General features: G+C 31.2%; 3 protein-coding genes across 6 annotated transcripts in view; 1 reads left to right on the top strand and 2 right to left on the bottom strand.

The window, feature by feature from the left end:
• The window catches only part of LOC134720730 (katanin p80 WD40 repeat-containing subunit B1-like), a 32557-nt gene extending 20035 nt beyond the window's left edge, over positions 1 to 12522 (bottom strand). For all 3 annotated transcript variants that reach the window (XM_063583193.1, XM_063583192.1, XM_063583191.1), the window contains exons 1-6: positions 12335 to 12522; positions 3978 to 4108; positions 3273 to 3390; positions 2588 to 2688; positions 1715 to 1756; positions 61 to 144 (exon numbers count right to left, since the gene is read on the bottom strand). In XM_063583193.1, the coding sequence (XP_063439263.1) occupies positions 61 to 144; positions 1715 to 1756; positions 2588 to 2688; positions 3273 to 3390; positions 3978 to 4108; positions 12335 to 12365 (507 nt within the window). In that variant the 5' untranslated portion in view covers positions 12366 to 12522. The remainder of the gene's footprint in view (positions 1 to 60; positions 145 to 1714; positions 1757 to 2587; positions 2689 to 3272; positions 3391 to 3977; positions 4109 to 12334) is intronic.
• Positions 12523 to 12579: 57 nt separating this feature from the next.
• On the top strand, positions 12580 to 15578 carry LOC134720732 (UPF0598 protein CG30010-like). Its single transcript, XM_063583194.1, has 3 exons — positions 12580 to 12747; positions 14015 to 14063; positions 14881 to 15578. The coding sequence occupies exons 1-3, from the start codon at positions 12631 to 12633 to the stop codon at positions 15327 to 15329; spliced, it is 615 nt and encodes a 204-aa protein (XP_063439264.1). The 5' UTR covers positions 12580 to 12630; the 3' UTR covers positions 15330 to 15578.
• Positions 15579 to 17254: 1676 nt separating this feature from the next.
• Positions 17255 to 20095, bottom strand: part of LOC134720734 (GPI mannosyltransferase 1-like) — a 34893-nt gene continuing 32052 nt past the window's right edge. For both annotated transcript variants that reach the window (XM_063583197.1, XM_063583198.1), the window contains exons 5-7: positions 19353 to 19611; positions 18658 to 18759; positions 17255 to 17437 (exon numbers count right to left, since the gene is read on the bottom strand). In XM_063583197.1, coding sequence (XP_063439267.1) covers positions 17282 to 17437; positions 18658 to 18759; positions 19353 to 19611 — 517 coding nt within the window. In that variant the 3' untranslated portion in view covers positions 17255 to 17281. The remainder of the gene's footprint in view (positions 17438 to 18657; positions 18760 to 19352; positions 19612 to 20095) is intronic.

Raw genomic sequence — 20095 nt, forward strand, 5'->3', positions numbered from 1 at the left:
CAATCATATGGACCATTTGCCATTTCTCATCTTTATCAACTAGATTTAATCTTTACTAACCTTCACTAGTCCATCAGCTCCACCAGAGGCTATTAATTTACCATCTGGACTGAATCTTAGGCAATTTACACAATCTGTATGACCCTAGAATAATCATTTTGCCAAATAAAATTAAATTTGAAAATAACTTTCATTTAATAAAATATTGACGCATACAATGAGACAACAATCTCTAACATGCAAATGACTAAATAATAAACATTAAATATGTGGATAATTCCTTTAATTTAAAACTTATTACTCTAAACATGCTTTTCTTCTCGAACTAAAAAGCAAAACTTGAAGTTTAGCTCTGCCAAACCAAATGCATGTACTTAGTCAGGAATGACAGTTGTTTTCCATTCGTTAGCTGTGTTTTCCACTTTTAATTTTGCCATTTTGTAAAGGACTTTCTGTTTTCTGTTCAGTCTTGCAGTTCTGTATTTTTGTTATTTTACTTTTATGCCATATAGCTCTCTACAGTGTAAAGTACAAACTAATAAAAAATACCAATTACATTCTAATAACACAAAAAAAACAAAAAATCTATTATAATAAAATTGTTTTTAGGTGTGGATATAACTGCTACTACATTTTAAAGATAAAGCTGTATGACAATGATGAATGTATTTTAGGCTGATTTTTTACCCAGGAATAAAACACATTAGTAATGCTATATTATTACAGTATTTTGCTGATCAATACACAGTTTAACCTGACAATAACAAAGCACTGCAGACAGTTGTATAATTTTTTTTTTATCATTGACCGACAGTCATTATTAAAGCTTAGTGAGGATACTATAAACATAAAAATTTGTGTTTTGGATAAAAAATAAACATTTCCATGTGAAACTCACCCGTGACGACTCATCCTAAATTTAATTTTATGTAATATACATGTTTTGATTTTAAACTAACACTTTTTATAGTGATATATTAGAAAAAATCTTTGCTTAAAAAATGTTATTCTTTATTTCAGTAAAGTTGTGTACATTATTTTTTTAATTTTAACAGCTTTCTCCTTTTAAGCTCTAAATACTATAAATAATATGCTCAGGGTACATATGACAAACATATCCTAATATTATAGTTTACACTTTTCTATATAAAGAACAAGCTTTTCTATATTTTACATTTGGTACTACTAAACTTCATAAATAACAAGATAACAAAAAGTTGTAATTTGCATTTCATTTTACGTTTTGTTAGTACACTGTATATAGCATTCTCTTTCTATTTTGTTTTCTGTTTTGCTTGTCAGTGCTTATGGTGTACTATGTATAAGATATACTTGTCGCCTGCTATGTATAAGATATGATATTTCATTTTGTTAGGATAAAATCTACATCTTTGATCATCTTTGGTCCATCTTAACAAGGGTCTTTTTTCCATCATGCAGGTTCAATATGCTGTTACAAAATCTAATGCATTCTGGGTAATATTTTCAAAGAAGTACACCAAGTTGTTGTGATTGGTTAAAAACGAACTATGTGGAAATCCATCCAATGGCATTAATTTATTTTCATATTGGTGTACGAAAAATGAAATCACCCAGTCCTTTAGACATCTGGTACCTTTGATTGGCTAGTTCGTAAATGACAGAAGAACTAGTAACTTACCAAAGGAAAATTTCATATAACCTTAATTACTAACCAGTGGTTCAGATAACTTACCTTATAATTATATATACAACCTTTTCTTCTTATATCCCACAACTGAAAAATAACAATACAATTTTGCAGTTATAAATTAAAACTGAATTTCTATCCCAATACATATAACTTGGACAGGTATGTGTATAGAGATGTTAAAAGTATGTATCTTTTCATCAACTCATTTAGTTAAATTGTTTATAACTTCTTGCATTTTTTTAAAATTCATATCTGTCAAAGAAAATGATAAACAATTTATTATTACAATCACAATGAAAAGAAAATAAGAAAATAATAAAGAGAATTCTTCATACATGAAATACATATCTGTTTACCAGTTTTTATTTGTTTTATCATGAATGAAACATCTGTTTTGAAGCTAATATGACTTAAACCTCTAAATCATACTACACAATATCAACTACTTTTTGAATGGATATAGCGGGTTATTTTCATGGGTGTAAAATTTCCAAATTTTCATTAAGTAAGGTATACAAAATATTTTGGCAGTTATTATTTTGGCGGATTCAACCCTTTATCAATACCTTTGCATGTTCACTTAAATTTGATGAAATTTATTTTGGAGATTTTTTTCAATCCGCGAAATAAGCAAAAAGTAAAACCCTGCGAAAATAACCTGCTATACAGTAATGGATATAACTGAGTGTATCCATTGACAGGTAAATCTAATCTGAATTAATGTTTACAATTTGTATAACACAACAGACAGGACATACTTTGACCTTATTATAATGGTTTACTTTTTACAAATTGTGACTTGGATAGAGAGTTGTCTCATTACCACATCTTTTTATATCTATAAATGTATGAAAATAAATCAAATTCATTTCTTTCAAATATTAAGTGTATTACCTAATACAATTCAAAATTTACCTTAATATTGAAGTCTAATGACCCAGAGGCTGCATAATCACCATATGGATGGAAATCTAAACTACGGATACTTGATTTGTGACCAGTTAATGTCCTTATAACTGTAAATACAAATGTTGGTAGTGTAATTAAATGACAGAAATCTTTGTCTGAATATTTACATTGACCCTTTGTCAAAGTTATAAAAAATTCAAAAAAAATTCAACCACATCTTGATCAAAATAATTATAGTAGAATGACACTAATTTTGATCACTGAGAAGCTTAATTTTTTCTTTAACCATATACATGATCAAAATATTCAGTAAATTTTACAGAGTTATCTCCCTGTGGTGTTATGTGTTATCATCTTTACATCCTCAGAAGAATTGTAACTGTATTAAATGGAATAAGCAATGTATTTGTTTGTGTGTATTTTATAGTTTTTTATGCATGTTCTGTGCAATATTTTAAATTTATGTAACAAACAATACTTTTAAACTAATGTACAAATAAAATGCAATACTTTCAACCTCTAGTTCCTGTTTAGTGTGAGTAAAGGCTCTGTGTTGAAGGCTGTATTTTACCTACATTGTGTATAATGTTTGGGTTTTTTTTACAAATTGTGACTTGGATAGGAAGTTGTCTCATTGGCACCCAAACCACATTTTCTATATCTATAATATTGCAGCTTTAAAGAATTTTACTTTTAGCTTGTTCCAGATCCCAGATTTTGAGAGCACCAGACATGGAGCCTGCCATTACCATTTCTTCATCAGGACCAAATCTGACACTCTCCACAGGGGTTGTATGACCTGTCAGGCTCTGTAAAATAAAATATAGATATATATTCAATATAGAAGAAGAAGAAGAAGAAGAAGAAGAAGAAATATTATTCTTTTACAAATATAATAATCAATACAGTATACATAGTTACAAACACAAATAAGAAACAACAGTTTTCAAATCCCTCTCTGGCGTGTAAAATTTATCTCTATTGGCCAATAGAATCTAACTAAAATGTTCATAAAATTTGGCTTCGGGTCTGTAGATTCTAAAGTTTATCATGCACATGATGAAGACTAACCATCTTCTAACAGTGTACTTGAAATTTGCTAGATTAGACAAAACAAATTACAATGCACCTTCAATACTCAAATTAATGTCATTTATATATTTCCCATTTTTGTAGCTATGTCAGAGTTCCCCCTGATAAAAAGAAAATCCACTTTAAATGTTCTGTGCAGATTTAGAGATTTTTTGGCATCTATTAAAAATTTCAATATCAGCCGCTACCAAATTCTTATATTTTAAAGATAAACCCTTAAATCTATTGTCAAATACAAATGTACTAGTCATTTCTTTTAGAGTACTAGCTGAAAGAGTGTTCTGAGTACAATTCACATCATTACCATAATGCAATTTGGCTTTCCAACTGCCCATAGGTTTACTTTACGATCCTCCCCGCCTGTCACCAAAACTCGCCCAGATTTCTGTCCTAATGCTAGGCAATTGACATTGGCACTGTGAGCCACAAACTCTTCTACAAACAAAATTATATGAAAAGTTAAGCAAAGTGTTGTGCATTATGAAAGTTTATTACAAAATCATAACAAGTAAACTGCGAGCTACTGCTCACTGATGATACCCCCGCCGCAAGTGGATAATATTAATAGTGTAAAAATATGCAAGTGTTCGGTAAACAGGAAGTTGTCGAGTGATGAATCTGAAAACGCATCACACGGTAAAGCTGACTTATATAAATCCTGAAACAAAGTTTCAGAAATCCTTGTAATGTATTTCCTGAGAAAAATGTGACGAAAATTTTCAACTTGGCTATCATGTGTAAAATCGTACAAGTGTTCAGTAAACAGGAAGTTGTCAAGTGATCAATATGAAAACGCATCACACGGTATAGCTGACTTAAGATAAACCCTGAAACCAAATTACAGAAATCCTTGTATTGTAGTTCCTGAGAAAAATGTGACGAAAATTTTCAACTTAGCTATCATGTGTAAAATCATACAAGTGTTCAGTAAACAGGAAGTTGTCAAGTGATCAATCTGAAAACGCGTCACACGGTATAGCTGACTTAGATAAACCCTGAAACCAAATTTCAGAAATCCTTGTATTGAAGTTCCTGAGAAAAATGTGACGAAAGTTTCATGGGACGGACTGACTGACGGACGGAAGGACGGACTGACGGACAGACAGAGGTAAAACAGTATACCCCCCCCTTTTTTTTAAGCTGGGGTATAATTATTATTATATACATGTACATGTACTTGATACACATGTAAAAATGCTCAATAACCTTGCATCCTGGCCTTTATTCAATTAGCCTGTTTTCATACACTAATGACATTCCTAACAAAATTCCTGCTTGGTCAGGAAGTAACTGTATGGCTCAGATTATTTTTTTCTTTCTGTTATTTTGTTTAATAATTGTTTTGAAACTAGAACAATCATCAAAGAAAAAATCTTTTCAATTTTTCAGTTTTATTTCTGATTTTTCAGGGAACTGTTTAATTTTAACTTCACAGAAAAAATGTATTACAATCCCCAGAAGAATTCTGAATACAGCATATAAGAAGTTGTGTCCAATTGGTCAACATAACAATCTCCTTTAATAACCCTGCCCTATAAACAGTTTACAGTCTGTACAAATAACCACAAACCCTCTACATGATGTACAACATGTACAACCAAGGCCAGTAAAGAGTTTAAGTTAGGCTAGAATTATTTTCTGAAGTACAAAAACAGCCTCACAAGCCACAACCAGATGCTCTGCAGGGCACAACTTGATACAAATGCAGAGGTCGAACCCTGATGAGTTGGGGCAAGTATGGACACAACATTCAAGCTTGATACAGCACTGAATTTTGATTGTGATTAAAAAGTTCACAGAGAGTAGGTTTCTGACACAGAATGAATGTAGTCTCACCGTCTAAAAACTTCAAAAATTTAAAAAACACATTTTCCAATTATGGTCCAACATCCTAAATCTAAATACATGGTTAGATTCAGCATATCAAAGAAACCCAAGAATTCAATAATTCAAGAAATCAAATAAAGTTAAATTTTTGACACTTTAGAACTCAATGTGGACCAATTTTGATAAAGGGGCTCAAATATCAAAAATTTAAATACATGGTTAGCATATGAAAGAACCCCATAAATTCAAGTTTTGTTGAAATCAAACAAATTGTTGGCATGACACGGGTTATGTTCTTCTCATATATGTTATGATGGTATGATACTAAACCCCTAACGGGAAGGATTGTGCCTGATGTTCATATGATGAAATCATAATCTATCAGTCAGTTTAATTGAAGTCTGGAGCTGGCATGTCAGTTAACTGCTAGTAGTCTGTTGTTATTTATGTATTATTGTCATTTTGTTTATTTTCTTTGGTTACATCTTCTGACATCAGACTCGGACTTCTTTTGAACTGAATTTTAATGTGCGTATTGTTATGCGTTTACTTTTCTACATTGGTTAGAGGTATAGGGGGAGGGTTGAGATCTCACAAACATGTTTAACCCTGCCGCATTTTTGCGCCTGTCCCAAGTCAGGAGCCTCTGGCCTTTGTTAGTCTTGTATTATTTATTAATTTTAGTTTCTTGTGTACACTTTGGAAATTAGTATGGCGTTCATTATCACTGAACTAGTATATATTTGTTTAGGGGCCAGCTGAAGGACGCCTCCGGGTGCGGGAATTTCTCGCTACATTGAAGACCTATTGGTGACCTTCTGCCCTTTTTTTTTTTATTTGGTCGGGTTGTTGTCTCTTTGACACATTCCCCATTTCCATTCTCAATTTTAAAGTTTAATTTTGGACCCTGATTTGGACCAACTTGAAAACTGGGCCTATAATCAAAAATGTGTAAGGGTTCCACAGAACCCAGTGTCTCGCCTACTTTTGCTGAAAATCGCAGGCTCAACAAAAATGAGGAAAAAAATCAATAAAAATATTCCTCTTGATACAATCTTTTGATTGTAAGAAGCTACTGTCCAAGTTTGGTAAAAATCCAGCATAGTTTATAAATCTAATAAATGCTTTAAAAACTTTAACTGCAGACTTTACACATATTTAATGTTAACTGAAAGAAAATCTAAGTCCATTTAAAAGAAAAATATGGAAAAAGTGGATTTTTTTTTTTCAAAATTTATTTCTGGATACTATCTAATGATCATAAATAAGCTTCTGTCCAATTTTGGTACAAACCCACGATTGTTTAAGAAAGTTATTAAAATATCAAAAACTTTAACCACAGAGTGAATGTAATGTTTCCACGCAGAAAAACTAAGTCCATTAAAAAGTAAAATATGGAAAAAATGGATTCATTTTTTTACAAAATTAACTTCTGGACAAATATATCATTTATTCGTCAATTTGTTTTCTCTCTGTTTGTTATGATTTAACAAATATGGCTGCTCATTAAATGTCGTGTTTTGAAGCCGAGTTTTACCGATTGTCACCTTATAGTAAACAAATCACCAAAAGCATGGGTATTGAGCACGTGTTTAACATGTATAATCAGATATTTGTTTATTTCAATGGCAGATCCATGCGTATTGTGGTCACCGGATTTTTACGAGGAGGGTTACACTCAGGTCACTATGCATAGGGAAAATATGTCGGCGAATTGCTTCCTGGAAGCAAGCAATTAAAAATAAGTAAACTTCTTCTAAATGTGAACAAATTAAAGAATTTTCCTCAGAAAAAAGTATATGTACATAAGTTGTATAATGGAAACTATCCATTTAGTTATAAAAAACATATGCATTCTTTTTTTTAATTTGAGGTTTCATATGACTTTAAGAATCTAAATACACAGTTAGATTCGGCATATCCAAGACCCCCATTTATTAAATTTTTGATGAAATCAAACAAAGTTTTTTTAGGACCCTTTTGGCCCCTAATGCCTAAACTGTTGGGACCAAAAATCCCTACCTTCCTGTTGTGGTTATAAACCTTGTGTTTAAATTTAATAATTTCTATTTACTTATACTAAAGTTATTATCTGGAAATCATCCGTCTTCGGACGACGACGTGATTTCAACCAAATTCTTTTAAATTTTTGCAGTCTTAAAAAAATTAAGGAACAAATGATTCAAGCTGGTTAGGGCATGATAAACTTAGGTTAAGCTTCTTGTTTGTCATCTAGAAAACTAATTTTATCCTAGTTTATATAACTTTTGTTATATTACTTTATACAGTTTCACAGGTATAATGCCAAAACTCAACTAAAATGAGAGGAAAAAATAACATCTATTAAAACAATAGATGTTATTTTTTCTACATGTTTATTAGAGTCAGCAAATATTTATAATTGAATGTTAAGGATGAGCTATTTTTTTTCTGTATTAAATTGTTATATAAAATATAACATACTAAATAACTAATGGTATACAGTTAACACCCTTGATTGTTATCTTTTGTATGCTACATTTTTGTTGTCATCATTGTGACAAAGGTAGCAAATTTTCTGCTTCATTAAATATATATTTAACTCAAGGGCTGTAATAAAAATATCTCATAAATTTACGGGTAAAATTAATTTTATCGTTTTAATGGTAAATATAACATTTAACTAGTGTTAAATAAAGGTTAGAACATGACATTTAAATTGAAAACATGAACATTAAACCAAAACAGCTTTGAATATGATGCTTTACACTAGAACAAAAGTACATGTATGTCTCCGCAAATCCATAGAAGATTGACCATCAATTTCCATGAATGAACAATAAAGTGTATCTGGTTTCTTGGAGTAACATGCCTATTTTAAGATACACATCAACAAAATCAGTTATTTTCTAGAAAAAGTGCAGGTATAATTCCACAATTTGTTATGAATAATAATCCAACAATATGCACTTCCACTATAATTAATAGAATATTCTTCAAATAAAAATATTCAATCTTGGAAAAGAGGGAGTTTAGCTAATAAAGTCTATTTGAAAAGTTAGACAAACTTGACTAAGATCAAGTACAATACCATGTCTTTTTAAGATATTTATCAAATAAAACTTTCTGGCTGGAAAACTGTCTTAGGAATGAATAGTAGTTATGAGGAATAACAGTGCACAATAAATGTGCGAATTTATCAAGTTTAATAAAATTGAGAACGGAAAAGGGGAATGTGTCAAAGAGACAACAACCCGACCAAAATAAAAAACAACAGCAGAAGGTCACCAACAGGTCTTCAATGTAGCGAGAAATTCCCGCACCCAGAGGCGTCCTTCAGCTGGCCCCTAAACAAATATATACTAGTTCAGTGATAATGAACGCCATACTAATTTCCAAAGTGTACACAAGAAACTAAAATTAAAATAATACAAGACTAACAAAGGCCAGAGGCTCCTGACTTGGGACAGGCGCAAAAATGTGGCGGGGTTAAACATGTTTGTGAGATCTCAACCCTCCCCCTATACCTCTAACCAATGTAGAAAAATAAACGCATAACAATACGCACATAAAAATTCAGTTCAAGAGAAGTCCGAGTCTGATGTCAGAAGATGTAACCAAAGAAAATAAACAAAATGACAATAATACATAAATAACAACAGACTACTAGCAGTTAACTGACATGCCAACTCCAGACTTCAATTAAACTGACTGAAAGATTATGATTTCATCATATGAACCTCAGGCACAATCCTTCCCGTTCGGGGTTTAGTATCATACCATCATAACATATATGAGAAGAACATAACCCGTGTCATGCCAACAACTGTTTTTAGAATAAATGTCTTTAGTTCCGACGCAAAGACCTTATCAGTGACTCAATATTAACGCCAAAATATGCAATCTTTAATGACTTGACAACAGTATCTTAATTATATCCCTTCTTAATCAGTCTATTTAAAGGTTTTGTAAGTTTCTGAGGTGAATACTGACACCTTTGTGCTTTATAAAGAATATTTCCATAAAAAATTGGATGTGAAATACCTGAACGTATAAAAAGTCTGCATGTTGAGCTATATTTACGATTGATGTCTTTATACCGATGATAAAATTTAGTAAAAGTTTTGACTAGTTTGTGATATCGAAAACCCTGGTGTAATAATTTTTCAGTAAAACATAAATTTCTCTCGTTAAAATCTAAAACATTGTTACAAACACGAGCGAATCGTACAAGTTGAGATATATAAACACCGTAAGATGGTGACAAGGGAACGTCACCATCTAAAAACGGATAATTAAGGATAGGAAATGAAAAATCATCCCTTTTATCATAAATTTTAGTATTCAGCTTTCCGTTAGTGATATAGATATCAAGATCGAGGAAAGGGCAGTGGTCATTATTAGTATTAGCGTTATTTAAAGTAAGTTCAGCAGGATAAATTTCATTAATATACATACTGAAGTCGTCATTATTGAGAGCCAAAATATCATCCAAATATCTAAAAGTATTATTAAATTTGTTTATCAAATGTTGTTTTGATGGGTCTTTGCTTATTTTTGTCATAAATTGTAACTCATAACAATACAAAAAGAGGTCCGCAATAAGTGGTGCACAGTTAGTTCCCATTGGAATTCCGATAATCTGATGATATACGGAATCCCCAAAGCGAACAAAAATGTTATCTAGTAAAAATTCAAGGGCATATATAGTATCAAAGCATGTCCAATTAACATAGTTTTTTTGTTTATAATATGTTCAAACTCTTTTAGGTCATTTTTTTGTAGCAATAAAGTTTATTGCTACAAAAAAATGACCTAAAAGAGTTTGAACATATATATTCACATTCTGATTTTTTGAATGCCCATTTAATTAGGTGTGTGAATTTTTTCTTAATGAGAATGTGGTATACAGGGTAGAAAAATCAAAACTTTGAACAGATTCAAAATCACCAATATGAGCATGCAATTTATCAAGTACTTCCAACGAGTTCTTGACACTCCAAAAGTAATTTATTCCACTATTTTCGAAGGCCTTATTTGAACAATTTATTATAAGGTTTTTAATTGTACCAAGTGTGCTGGTAAGAAGAATAGACAATTTAGTAGTTGAACAATGGCTTGAAGACGAAATAAATCTATATTTGTAAGGGGTTTTGTGTAGCTTTGGAAGCCAATACATAGTTGGGACTTCCATTGTATTTGGCTCTGCTTGTAAAGCGGTGGCTAAAAGTTTATGTTTGTTACAGATTTCGTTTTCTGAAAATGGAGTCAGTTGGAATGTTGGTGAATTGGTGATTTCCTTTTTCAGAACCTCAATGTAAAATGTACGTCAAACAATAATAATATTATTAGCAGCTTTATCGGCCGGGACAAAAACGAATAAATTTTATATTACTGGAATTTCAAAACCAAATATAAATATATTTTTTTGGCCAAAACATCAAGATAGAACGATTATGGTATCCTGTATCAATGGAGAAAATATGGAAAATTCTGAATAAATTGTACTAATTGTTTTCAAAACAAGCACATATTTAGGAGTTTTATAATACTGTTACATTTAAGATGGATTTTAAGAAAAAGTATACTGTTCAGATTATTCTAAACAGATTTTGCAATAAAATAAAACTAAAAAAATGCTTTCGGTTTCTTATGGTTTCCTGTGACGTTTAAAAAAAACTTTAATATAACATTGAAAATAGATTTTAAATATTAACATGAATCAAGTAACACCATGAACACTAGTAATGGTGTTTATTTATGCCTTTTGAATTATATTGTGCAAAATAAAGAAAATAAAGATTGGTTTCCTGTTTGGTTTCCTGTCACGTAAACGGTGAATCAAAATGTATTAATTTTTTCTCGATAAAACTAAATTGTTCCGTTCATACTATTCTAACACCAACACAACCCACAAAATAAAAGTTAAAATTTTAGAACTTATAAAAAAGGATACAAAAAGATTCCAAAGGCCGAATACCAAATTATGGTCCATATGTTTGAATTCTTTTAAATAAGTTTTAATATAATTATACCTATTTATCTTGAAAACTTGTTATAAAAACATTATCAACCAAGTTGTTTTATACTCATCTATTTTTCAAAGGACCTTTTTTTTTTTTTTACCGTAAACCTTTTACATTATAATAAAATTCTTACATATCTATATATATCTTTATTTTTGTTCCTTATAAAAATATTTTTTGGTGGGGCCGGATCGACTTTACATTGGGGCCTGATTGACTTTACATTGGGGCAGGATCGACTTGGGGCCAGATCGACCTGGAAGCTCCTGGGACCTTAAAAGTTTCATAACATTTGATTTAGGGAAACTAAAGTTAAACAGAAAGCACATAATTTCGGCATGAGTGGACAAAAAGGGTAAAATTTAATGCCCCTTCTGCTACAAGGGTGTCTTTAAAGTGCAAGAGATATTGCTCTCTCTCAATACAGGTCAGCTATTTATCGTCCCCTTCCGATGGAATACCTAAGTCTATCTTCTATCATTGTTTCTCAAGACCATTCTCACAAATGATGTCAATGGGGAAATTCAGCCCCTGAAATGTTCTCCACAGAGGATCGTACCAGGAACCTTTATGTTAGATGTCTGATGCACTTCACCACAGCTCTCCTGAAGAACTTGCTTCAGACAGAACAGTACAAATCTGATCATTCATTTCAATCACTTTAATCATCTGAATGTTACGGTTTGGGTCATCAGGGTTAAACTTACACATCGAGCAATGATCTGCTCTAAAAATGTATAATGTATTGAAGTGGATATGTTGAAAATTAACGATGTCATGTGGTAGCAACATAAATGTGTATCTAAAAACAGTTTTACATTAAACTTACGTAGCTTCCATGCTCTTTTAGTGTGAGACATTTTGTTTCTTATTTATGTATGCGATTAGATTACCACGTTTTAAATCTGAAATGTGCAAACAAAACGTTTTAAAAAGAAGAAATCCATGACTGTATTCGGAAATATGGCAATCGTTATTATTGAAGGCTAATATCAACAGACTTTTAATTGGTCTTCGAACAAACAGGAAGCCAAAAATCAGCGAATTGACAATCACGTAACAAATTAAAGTTATACTTCTACGCATGTGTAGTAAAAGTAGAAGCTTCCGATGTAAACACAGAAAATGATTTTTCGAAACATTTCACGTTTAACTTCGAAAAGATGTATCAGTTATATACAGGGTCAATCACCGGAACCAAAGATTCGAGAATACTTTTACTTTATAGATCATCATGGTCAAGTACGATTCATATCTGACAGAAAGAGAAGTCAACCGTTCATATCGATATAAAAGCAACTCTCCCCTCATACTCGCCCCAACTTTGAAATATATTCTACTTCTTAAAATCGAGTGTAAGTCATAGTACTGATGAAAAGAAGTTCAATGATGATGAAACATAAACGATGAAATCACCTACGGGAGAGATTTCAGGTTTTCTTGTCAATTCGCCCCATATTGCCGAATTGGCCAAAATTAGACAACTCGCCCACTTTCTTTGAAAATAAATATAAAAAGGAAAAATGACACAAACATTAACAACAATAGTAACTGTACGGCTTTAAACAATGAGCAAAGCCCATACCGCATAGTCAGCTTTACAAGGCCCTGATATTAAAGACAATGTAAAGGAGAAAACTAACGGCCTTATTTATGTAAAAAAAATGAAAGATGAACAGGTTGGGCTCAAGTCAGGAAAAGTGGGATATTCCCTTTCAGGGTACACCCCAGTTTTCTGGTGTAAAAGCTAAAGCTAATTTACAAGGACCAGTATGTCTTTTCACCTCCGAACCCAACTGAACACCTCAAAAGTTTATTGTTTTGTCTTTTATCGTTATATATGTGACTTAAATATAATATTCAAATTACTAATTCAACAAATCAGATGGTTAATTAAGACTCCAAATATCTACAGAAAACCGAAAGGGAGAGTCTATAACACCCCACTTTTTGAACTCTGCAGACCCCCATAGACACCTCTAATATATTTTTTTTTCATTTTGTTCCCTTCTATTAAATAGTTGTATAAGATAAGAGACAAATATCAAAATCTAACCAAGTACAGAGATCGAGGATACTTGAACTGATTACTAATTATGAATATATTTGAATTTTATTATTTTAATAACACACACAACATGCACAATGTAATCCGAAAGTGATGAATGATTATGAATATGGAGACGTTTTTCATTATATTGATTATCAATTTTAACATAAGAATGATGCCCATAAAAATAAAAAAAATGATTAAATTATATGTAATTTAATTTGTTTTATCGTTTTATTGTATAATATCACAATTTTTCTTAGTGGTTGTTGGTTTTGGAGGTGTTCGGTGGTGAAAAGACCCAGCCTACAGGGACACTCCTTTCTTTTATTAATCTTATACTATATTGTATGAAAGAGTATGTATGTGCTTATAAATATCCTGTAAACTGATTTGAATGTCTGTTTAGGTATTTTAAATATCTGTATATTGCTTAATTTGCTCATTTTCATTTTGTAGCTGTTCCTTGATGACGCTAGAATGAAGAACTTTACATCATGCTTCAAAGGTAATTTAAATAAGGAGAACAGGATTAGGAGTATACAGTCATAAGATAAGGAGATCTGGTATTTATATTGCTGAAGAGAAGACTATAGAGTTCAAATGATGTGTAATTAGCATTCAATCATGACCCACACTGCAGAGCCAGCTTTAGACAACATAAACATGAAGAAATGTGAAAAAAATCGAACAATACCAAACAACCAGTAAAATTCATAAACATATTGCAATGCATATTGAATAATGTGCTGTAAAAACTGTCAACAGAATCAAAAGGTCACCACCAAAAGCATGTAATTTATCTAGAACAAACAAAAAAATGATTACACTCCAAAAATAGTCAATTCCACTATTTTCATTTATTTATACATAAGTTAATGATAAGTTCTTTGATAGTAGTAAAGGAACTTGTTAATTTAGCACTGAAAGGTTGCGTATACTCTCAAACTAGTTTAAAAAAATTCTAAGCATTACACTTATTTTTTTTTGGTTGTCTATATGTCTTGCATGCAACTTATTTTAAAACAACCAAACAAAAATGAGGTGGAATTTTAGATTGTTACATGTGTACACTACAAATGATAATATTCACTAGCTAAGCTAGTATTCATACTATAACCTTTAAATGGTAAAGCAAAGTTTGAAATTTAAATGCATCACACTGTGCAATGTGATTGATTATAGCATGCTAAATTTTGGTTACATTTTGTATGAACTATGCAGTTGGTTTCAAAAATGTCAAAACAAATAATGTTTTTAAGTATTGTTTATATTTTTTTTTGAAAGGGTGAAATATCTAACTTATACTTTTTATATCTTTGCAGAAAAAGATTTTCTAGTGTTTTTCTTTAAAAGACTAAGAATGAATACAACAACCAGATATAAAGAAGATTTTCCTTATCTTTCTCTCTGTGGTCGAGAACGAAACTTTGTACGATGTGATGATCAGCCAATCGTTTACACCCATATCATACCTTCAAATAATGACAGTGAAAACGATCAGTTATCATATGGAGGTGCAGGACCTGCTATGACTGTAGAGTTTGAACCAGAGAAAATATGTATGTTACCGAATACTGGCCGTGTTTATTATCCAGCTATAGAAAAGCTTGGTGGTATTGGTTTGATCAAATCAAGTCTTGCTATTGATTTAAGTAAACATTTTGAATTTGGAAATGATGAGCATAATCCACCAACACATTTTAACTGGAAGAATCAAAAATATACTTTAACAAATGAATTGGTCAAAATGGTAGATTCTGAACAATCATAAATAATTGCTGTGATGTGTTTCTGTAATACAAAATGTACTTATTGATAAAAGTGGAATTACTTGAATCAAACTAGTTCAAGGAATTATTCAGTCTCTCAGTTTCTACAGTGAATGGATGATAAATCTATGTACTGATATGAAACAAGATGTTTGAAGAATGGTTTTTATCTGTGATAAAACTGGATAATATAATTATATGTATATTTATGAATGTTGTATTTTTTTTTCTTGAATAAATTTGAAGGTATACATTTTTTTTTTACATATGTGGATGAAAAAAAACGATCAATCCTGGATATGTTGCTTGTTATACTTGTTGCTAGACATAGGGACAGTTAATGTGGAAACTGTATATTTTAGAAGGTGCAGCACCTGGATGCTTCATACTTTTGTACATAGATGCCCTATGTTATGAAGTTTCCATCATATGTCCTTTGACTTTTCCTTGACCTTATTTTCATGGTTCAGCAACTTCTTGAATTTTTTTTAGATTTTTTGAATGTCACTGTAATTTCTTTCTTATGATTAATGGGATAACTATATCTAGTGTGTGTGTACTTGCAAGAATCTCATGCAAACATGACAGTTTTCATTGGACATCAACCTCATTTCATGGATCAGCAAATTTGCTGAAGATTTTGTGGTCAAGTCCGTATATGAGATACTAGTATATGCAATAGGTCTCCTATATTTGTTGTATGGAATGATTGTAAGGTGTACATGTCCAACTGGCAGTGTCATTTGACCTTGACCTTATTTTCATGTTTTAATAGTTGAGTTTTTGTGTTTTGGTAATTTTTTCTAATACTATATGCACAAGGTCATCTACCATTGTTCTCGTCATTGTATAAGAGTTACATACATTTTGAGGCAGAAAACCTAAATCATGGTTTCAAAAACAAAATAAAACAGACAGTCCAGGGCAACACTTAATTGACATAAACATAAAAGAAAAATATGTCCAGACACAGATGCAACCAATTGTGAATTCATCAATTTTCTATTTATAATGGGACATCACTTTTAAAACCGTAAAATGTTGCCACTCAAACTTGATCTGTGCACTAATATGCATTGTGTAGAAGTTTCATATGATTTAGAACAAACAAACTTCCAAAATAAAATACTTTAATAAACCAATGTCCATCGAACTTCGTCCTAAAGCCTGCATGTGATCATAGAACTTAATCTTCATCTTTTTCAGGTTACTAGAAAATACCTGGGTAAAATTGAGAATGGAAATGGGGAATGTATCAAAGATACAACAACCCGACCATAGAAAAAACAACAGCAGAAGGTCACCAACAGGTCTGCAATGTAACAAGAATTCCCGCATTTGGAAGCGTCCGTCAGCTGGCCCCTAAACAAATGTATACTAGTTCAGTGATAATGAATAGCATTTTTTGGCCTTTTCAATAAATCAAGTATAATTACCAATAAGAACATAAGTAATATATCAAAACAGCAAACAATTGGACATCCAGTTCAGAAACTGAAACAGCAGAACAGCATTTCAGAATGTTCATGTATATTGAATTGGTTTATCGCACCATTAAACATGTAAACAACAGATTTCTGGACGACATAATATGGATACTATGTATTTAAAAAAAAAAATCTGAATTTATCAGATAACATTGTAACCTCCATAGTTAGTAAAAATTGAAATGACATCAAAAACTCTTGACAACTTCCCAGGAAAAGTTTTAAAATGGTTCTCAATGGCGATCACACCACATCTCCCTATTTTTCTATTTGTAAGTTCAATCCACACTACAAATATTTAGCTGTACATAAGGCATGTTTTGAGAAACAATGCACATGAAAATGGAACTGTAGCTCATGTTAATTGATTCAGGCTCACAAATAGGAAACTACATCCGTCTTTTTGTGAGTGATCTTTTAAAATACATACATAAATCATAGGATAAAATATATTTTATTTTATTTTTTTAACGTGATTTATTATGATTAGGTTTGTAACTTTCTATTATGATAGCCATAATCCATATGTTGACCAGGAAGAATAATACACCAGCTATCCAGATATACAGGAATGTTGGTTGACCTTCAAACTCTAGATAGTATGCAAATAGTAACCATAAACCCTGAAAAAATAATTCAAATTGAACATTATAATTTTGTTTATCTTTTTACATTTTTATATTTTTAATGAAACTAGAACACACCCGTGTAATCGCGGGCATATACAGCTTGTGAACTGTTGTAGGATGATATTTTGTAAAAGATATTATGTATGGAGAATTACATAAAAGGTATCTCCCTTTTTCCAATATTTGTGTCCTTTGTGTTAAATTCAATAATATTCGTGTTTCTGGCCTACGACCACAATTCTTCTCCTTTGCAACAATGCTTCTTTTGGTAAAAGTCAAATCAAATTAAAAATTGCACCGTTTCAAACATGAAATAAATGTAACTGCTTATATATATACCCTTATTAGCCTAAAAAATATGCTTCTATGACAACCCATCAGTACTTTTTTTGAGAGCCTTATTAACATGCCAATGGTAGGATTTGAATCATGTATAAATGACTAATACCGACTAAGGCTAATTTGAGGGGTTGTTGATCGGAGGGGTCCTGATGCCGAAATCCCGAGATGCATAATTTAAAGAAATTAATATCCCGAAATCGAAAAATATATTCCCGAATCTCGTAAGGATCAATCCCCAAATCCCGAGCTTAAAAACAGCCGACCCAGACGCCCCGAAAAAGGTCCTGCCTCCCGCTAATCTCTACCTTACTTTCATTTTTGCCAAATCACTATATTCCCTTTTAACAATAAATTTTTATGCCTTAATTATTGGCATTATGTTTTCTAGTCTGTGAATCCCTCTGTTCGTTTTCGTTTGTTCGGTCGTCCATCCGTCCGTCTCGTCCATCTGTCCTACTTTAGGTAAAAGTATTTGGTCGAGGTAGTTTAAGATGAAGTTGAGCATGTTTTATTTATTTCAATATGCAAGTGGTATGACCCCTTAAATAGTAAACATTTCAAAGAAAACATTTCGGGCCAGGTGAGCTAAAAATGTTTCTGATTTATAGTTTTAGTTTCTAAAGGATTTTATAGGATACTCTTTTTGTGCTTATCTCTCTGTATTCATATTTGTGATGATTTATTTTACATTGATGATTTATTTGTTATAAGAAAAATCAAAGTATCACCTATTTACACAGATTTATATTACATTGCATTATACTTAGCTTCTTTGCACAGGTATTTTAAATAAGTCAAGTGCAAAAGATTGTGTTGCTTTTGCTGAACCAGCCCATGAGTCCATTTATTTCAATGTTTTTATTAATTCTTACTTGACTAGATATCCAACAGATAGCTGCAGTGGTAGCCTTTGAGTATGACATATATAGCTTTGGAATTACAACTGGCAAAACACTCAAGTACCATAAAAAATACTAAAATAAAATACAAGAAATACATATATTTTTTTCAAATAAATGAAGAAATAAAAGTATCTAAAATATAATCTATAAGTAGAGCACCATCAGAATTGGCAACAAATAAAAACATGACTTTTCATTACCAACAACTTAATTTATACAGTTTATATATTTATATATAGATTCAAAAGTTCTGACTTTACACCTATATGATCTATAATATCTTCTTTTTAAATTTGTTCTTTTTTATTTTAGAAATATTTGTTTTATGATTAATAGGCTACTGAGGTTCATAACTTTGTTGTTGAGGCTGACATTGAGCCTGCATGTCTGTTTGGATTAACTGGTTTCACAAATCATATTCTTAAGAAAAACAAACACATTTTGTACAAAGTAACCAGTTATCTGCAATGTCTCTCCTTACAAAGACAGAGCATTTTTTATTGCTTTAAACCAGCAAGGTACAAATATTTATGACATGTTCTCACATTGAGTTAAATCCTTCTCTAGCAAAAGCATATAACAAATCTGAAATAACCTCCAGCTGAAAAAACTTATGTTCATATTAAGATATAAACACAGATTCTAATAGGGAAATAAACTATTACCTGTGATGTGCAGACTTTGTTGAAGGTCACAAAGACAAATGTATTGAGGAACCAACATAGTGCCGTCTCCTGTCTGTACTTGATGGAAAACGTCACCATCAATATCAACTGCGGTATAAATGACAAAAGGCCAATTACAAGTGTATGCTCCGTTACCATTGTTAAGTATAACATGTAGAAATATACTGAAAAATTATGTCTTATGTCCCTCCTTGTTAAATGGTAAAAGTAAGTCTCATGTAGAAAATCCCAGCCATACCTACAAATTATAAAAATATCATATTATAGGTAAAGCTTTTACTACATGTTTCTAAGCTATGATAATCCTGTCGCATTTTTCGCAATTATAAAAACATTGCAATAATTTCTGAATTTACAGTATTTCAATATAAATACTGTCATATAAAATTGACAAGATTTCCATTGTAATATAAAAATGAGGAGATGTGGTTAGATTTCCAATGTTGAATATTTAAAACTTTTACATGTATAAATGAAAATCTGATGAAGCTGTAAAGATGTTGGTAAACCTCAAATAGGTCTAACAAAATATATGTAAATGTATGGGTATTTTTTAGAGAGAAAATATCTAGAAGTAGATCCGTCATGAAACTTTTGATAAGGATTAACTCACAAAAGTTGTTTGACTGCTGTATTATTGACATATAATCTATACATGTGTATCTCATTTCAATGTGGTAACATGGTAAAGAAGTTATACTATTATCTTTTTTTCTCATTTT

The sequence above is a fragment of the Mytilus trossulus genome, chromosome 6 (assembly GCF_036588685.1).
Source record: "Mytilus trossulus isolate FHL-02 chromosome 6, PNRI_Mtr1.1.1.hap1, whole genome shotgun sequence".
Taxonomy (NCBI): domain Eukaryota; kingdom Metazoa; phylum Mollusca; class Bivalvia; order Mytilida; family Mytilidae; genus Mytilus; species Mytilus trossulus.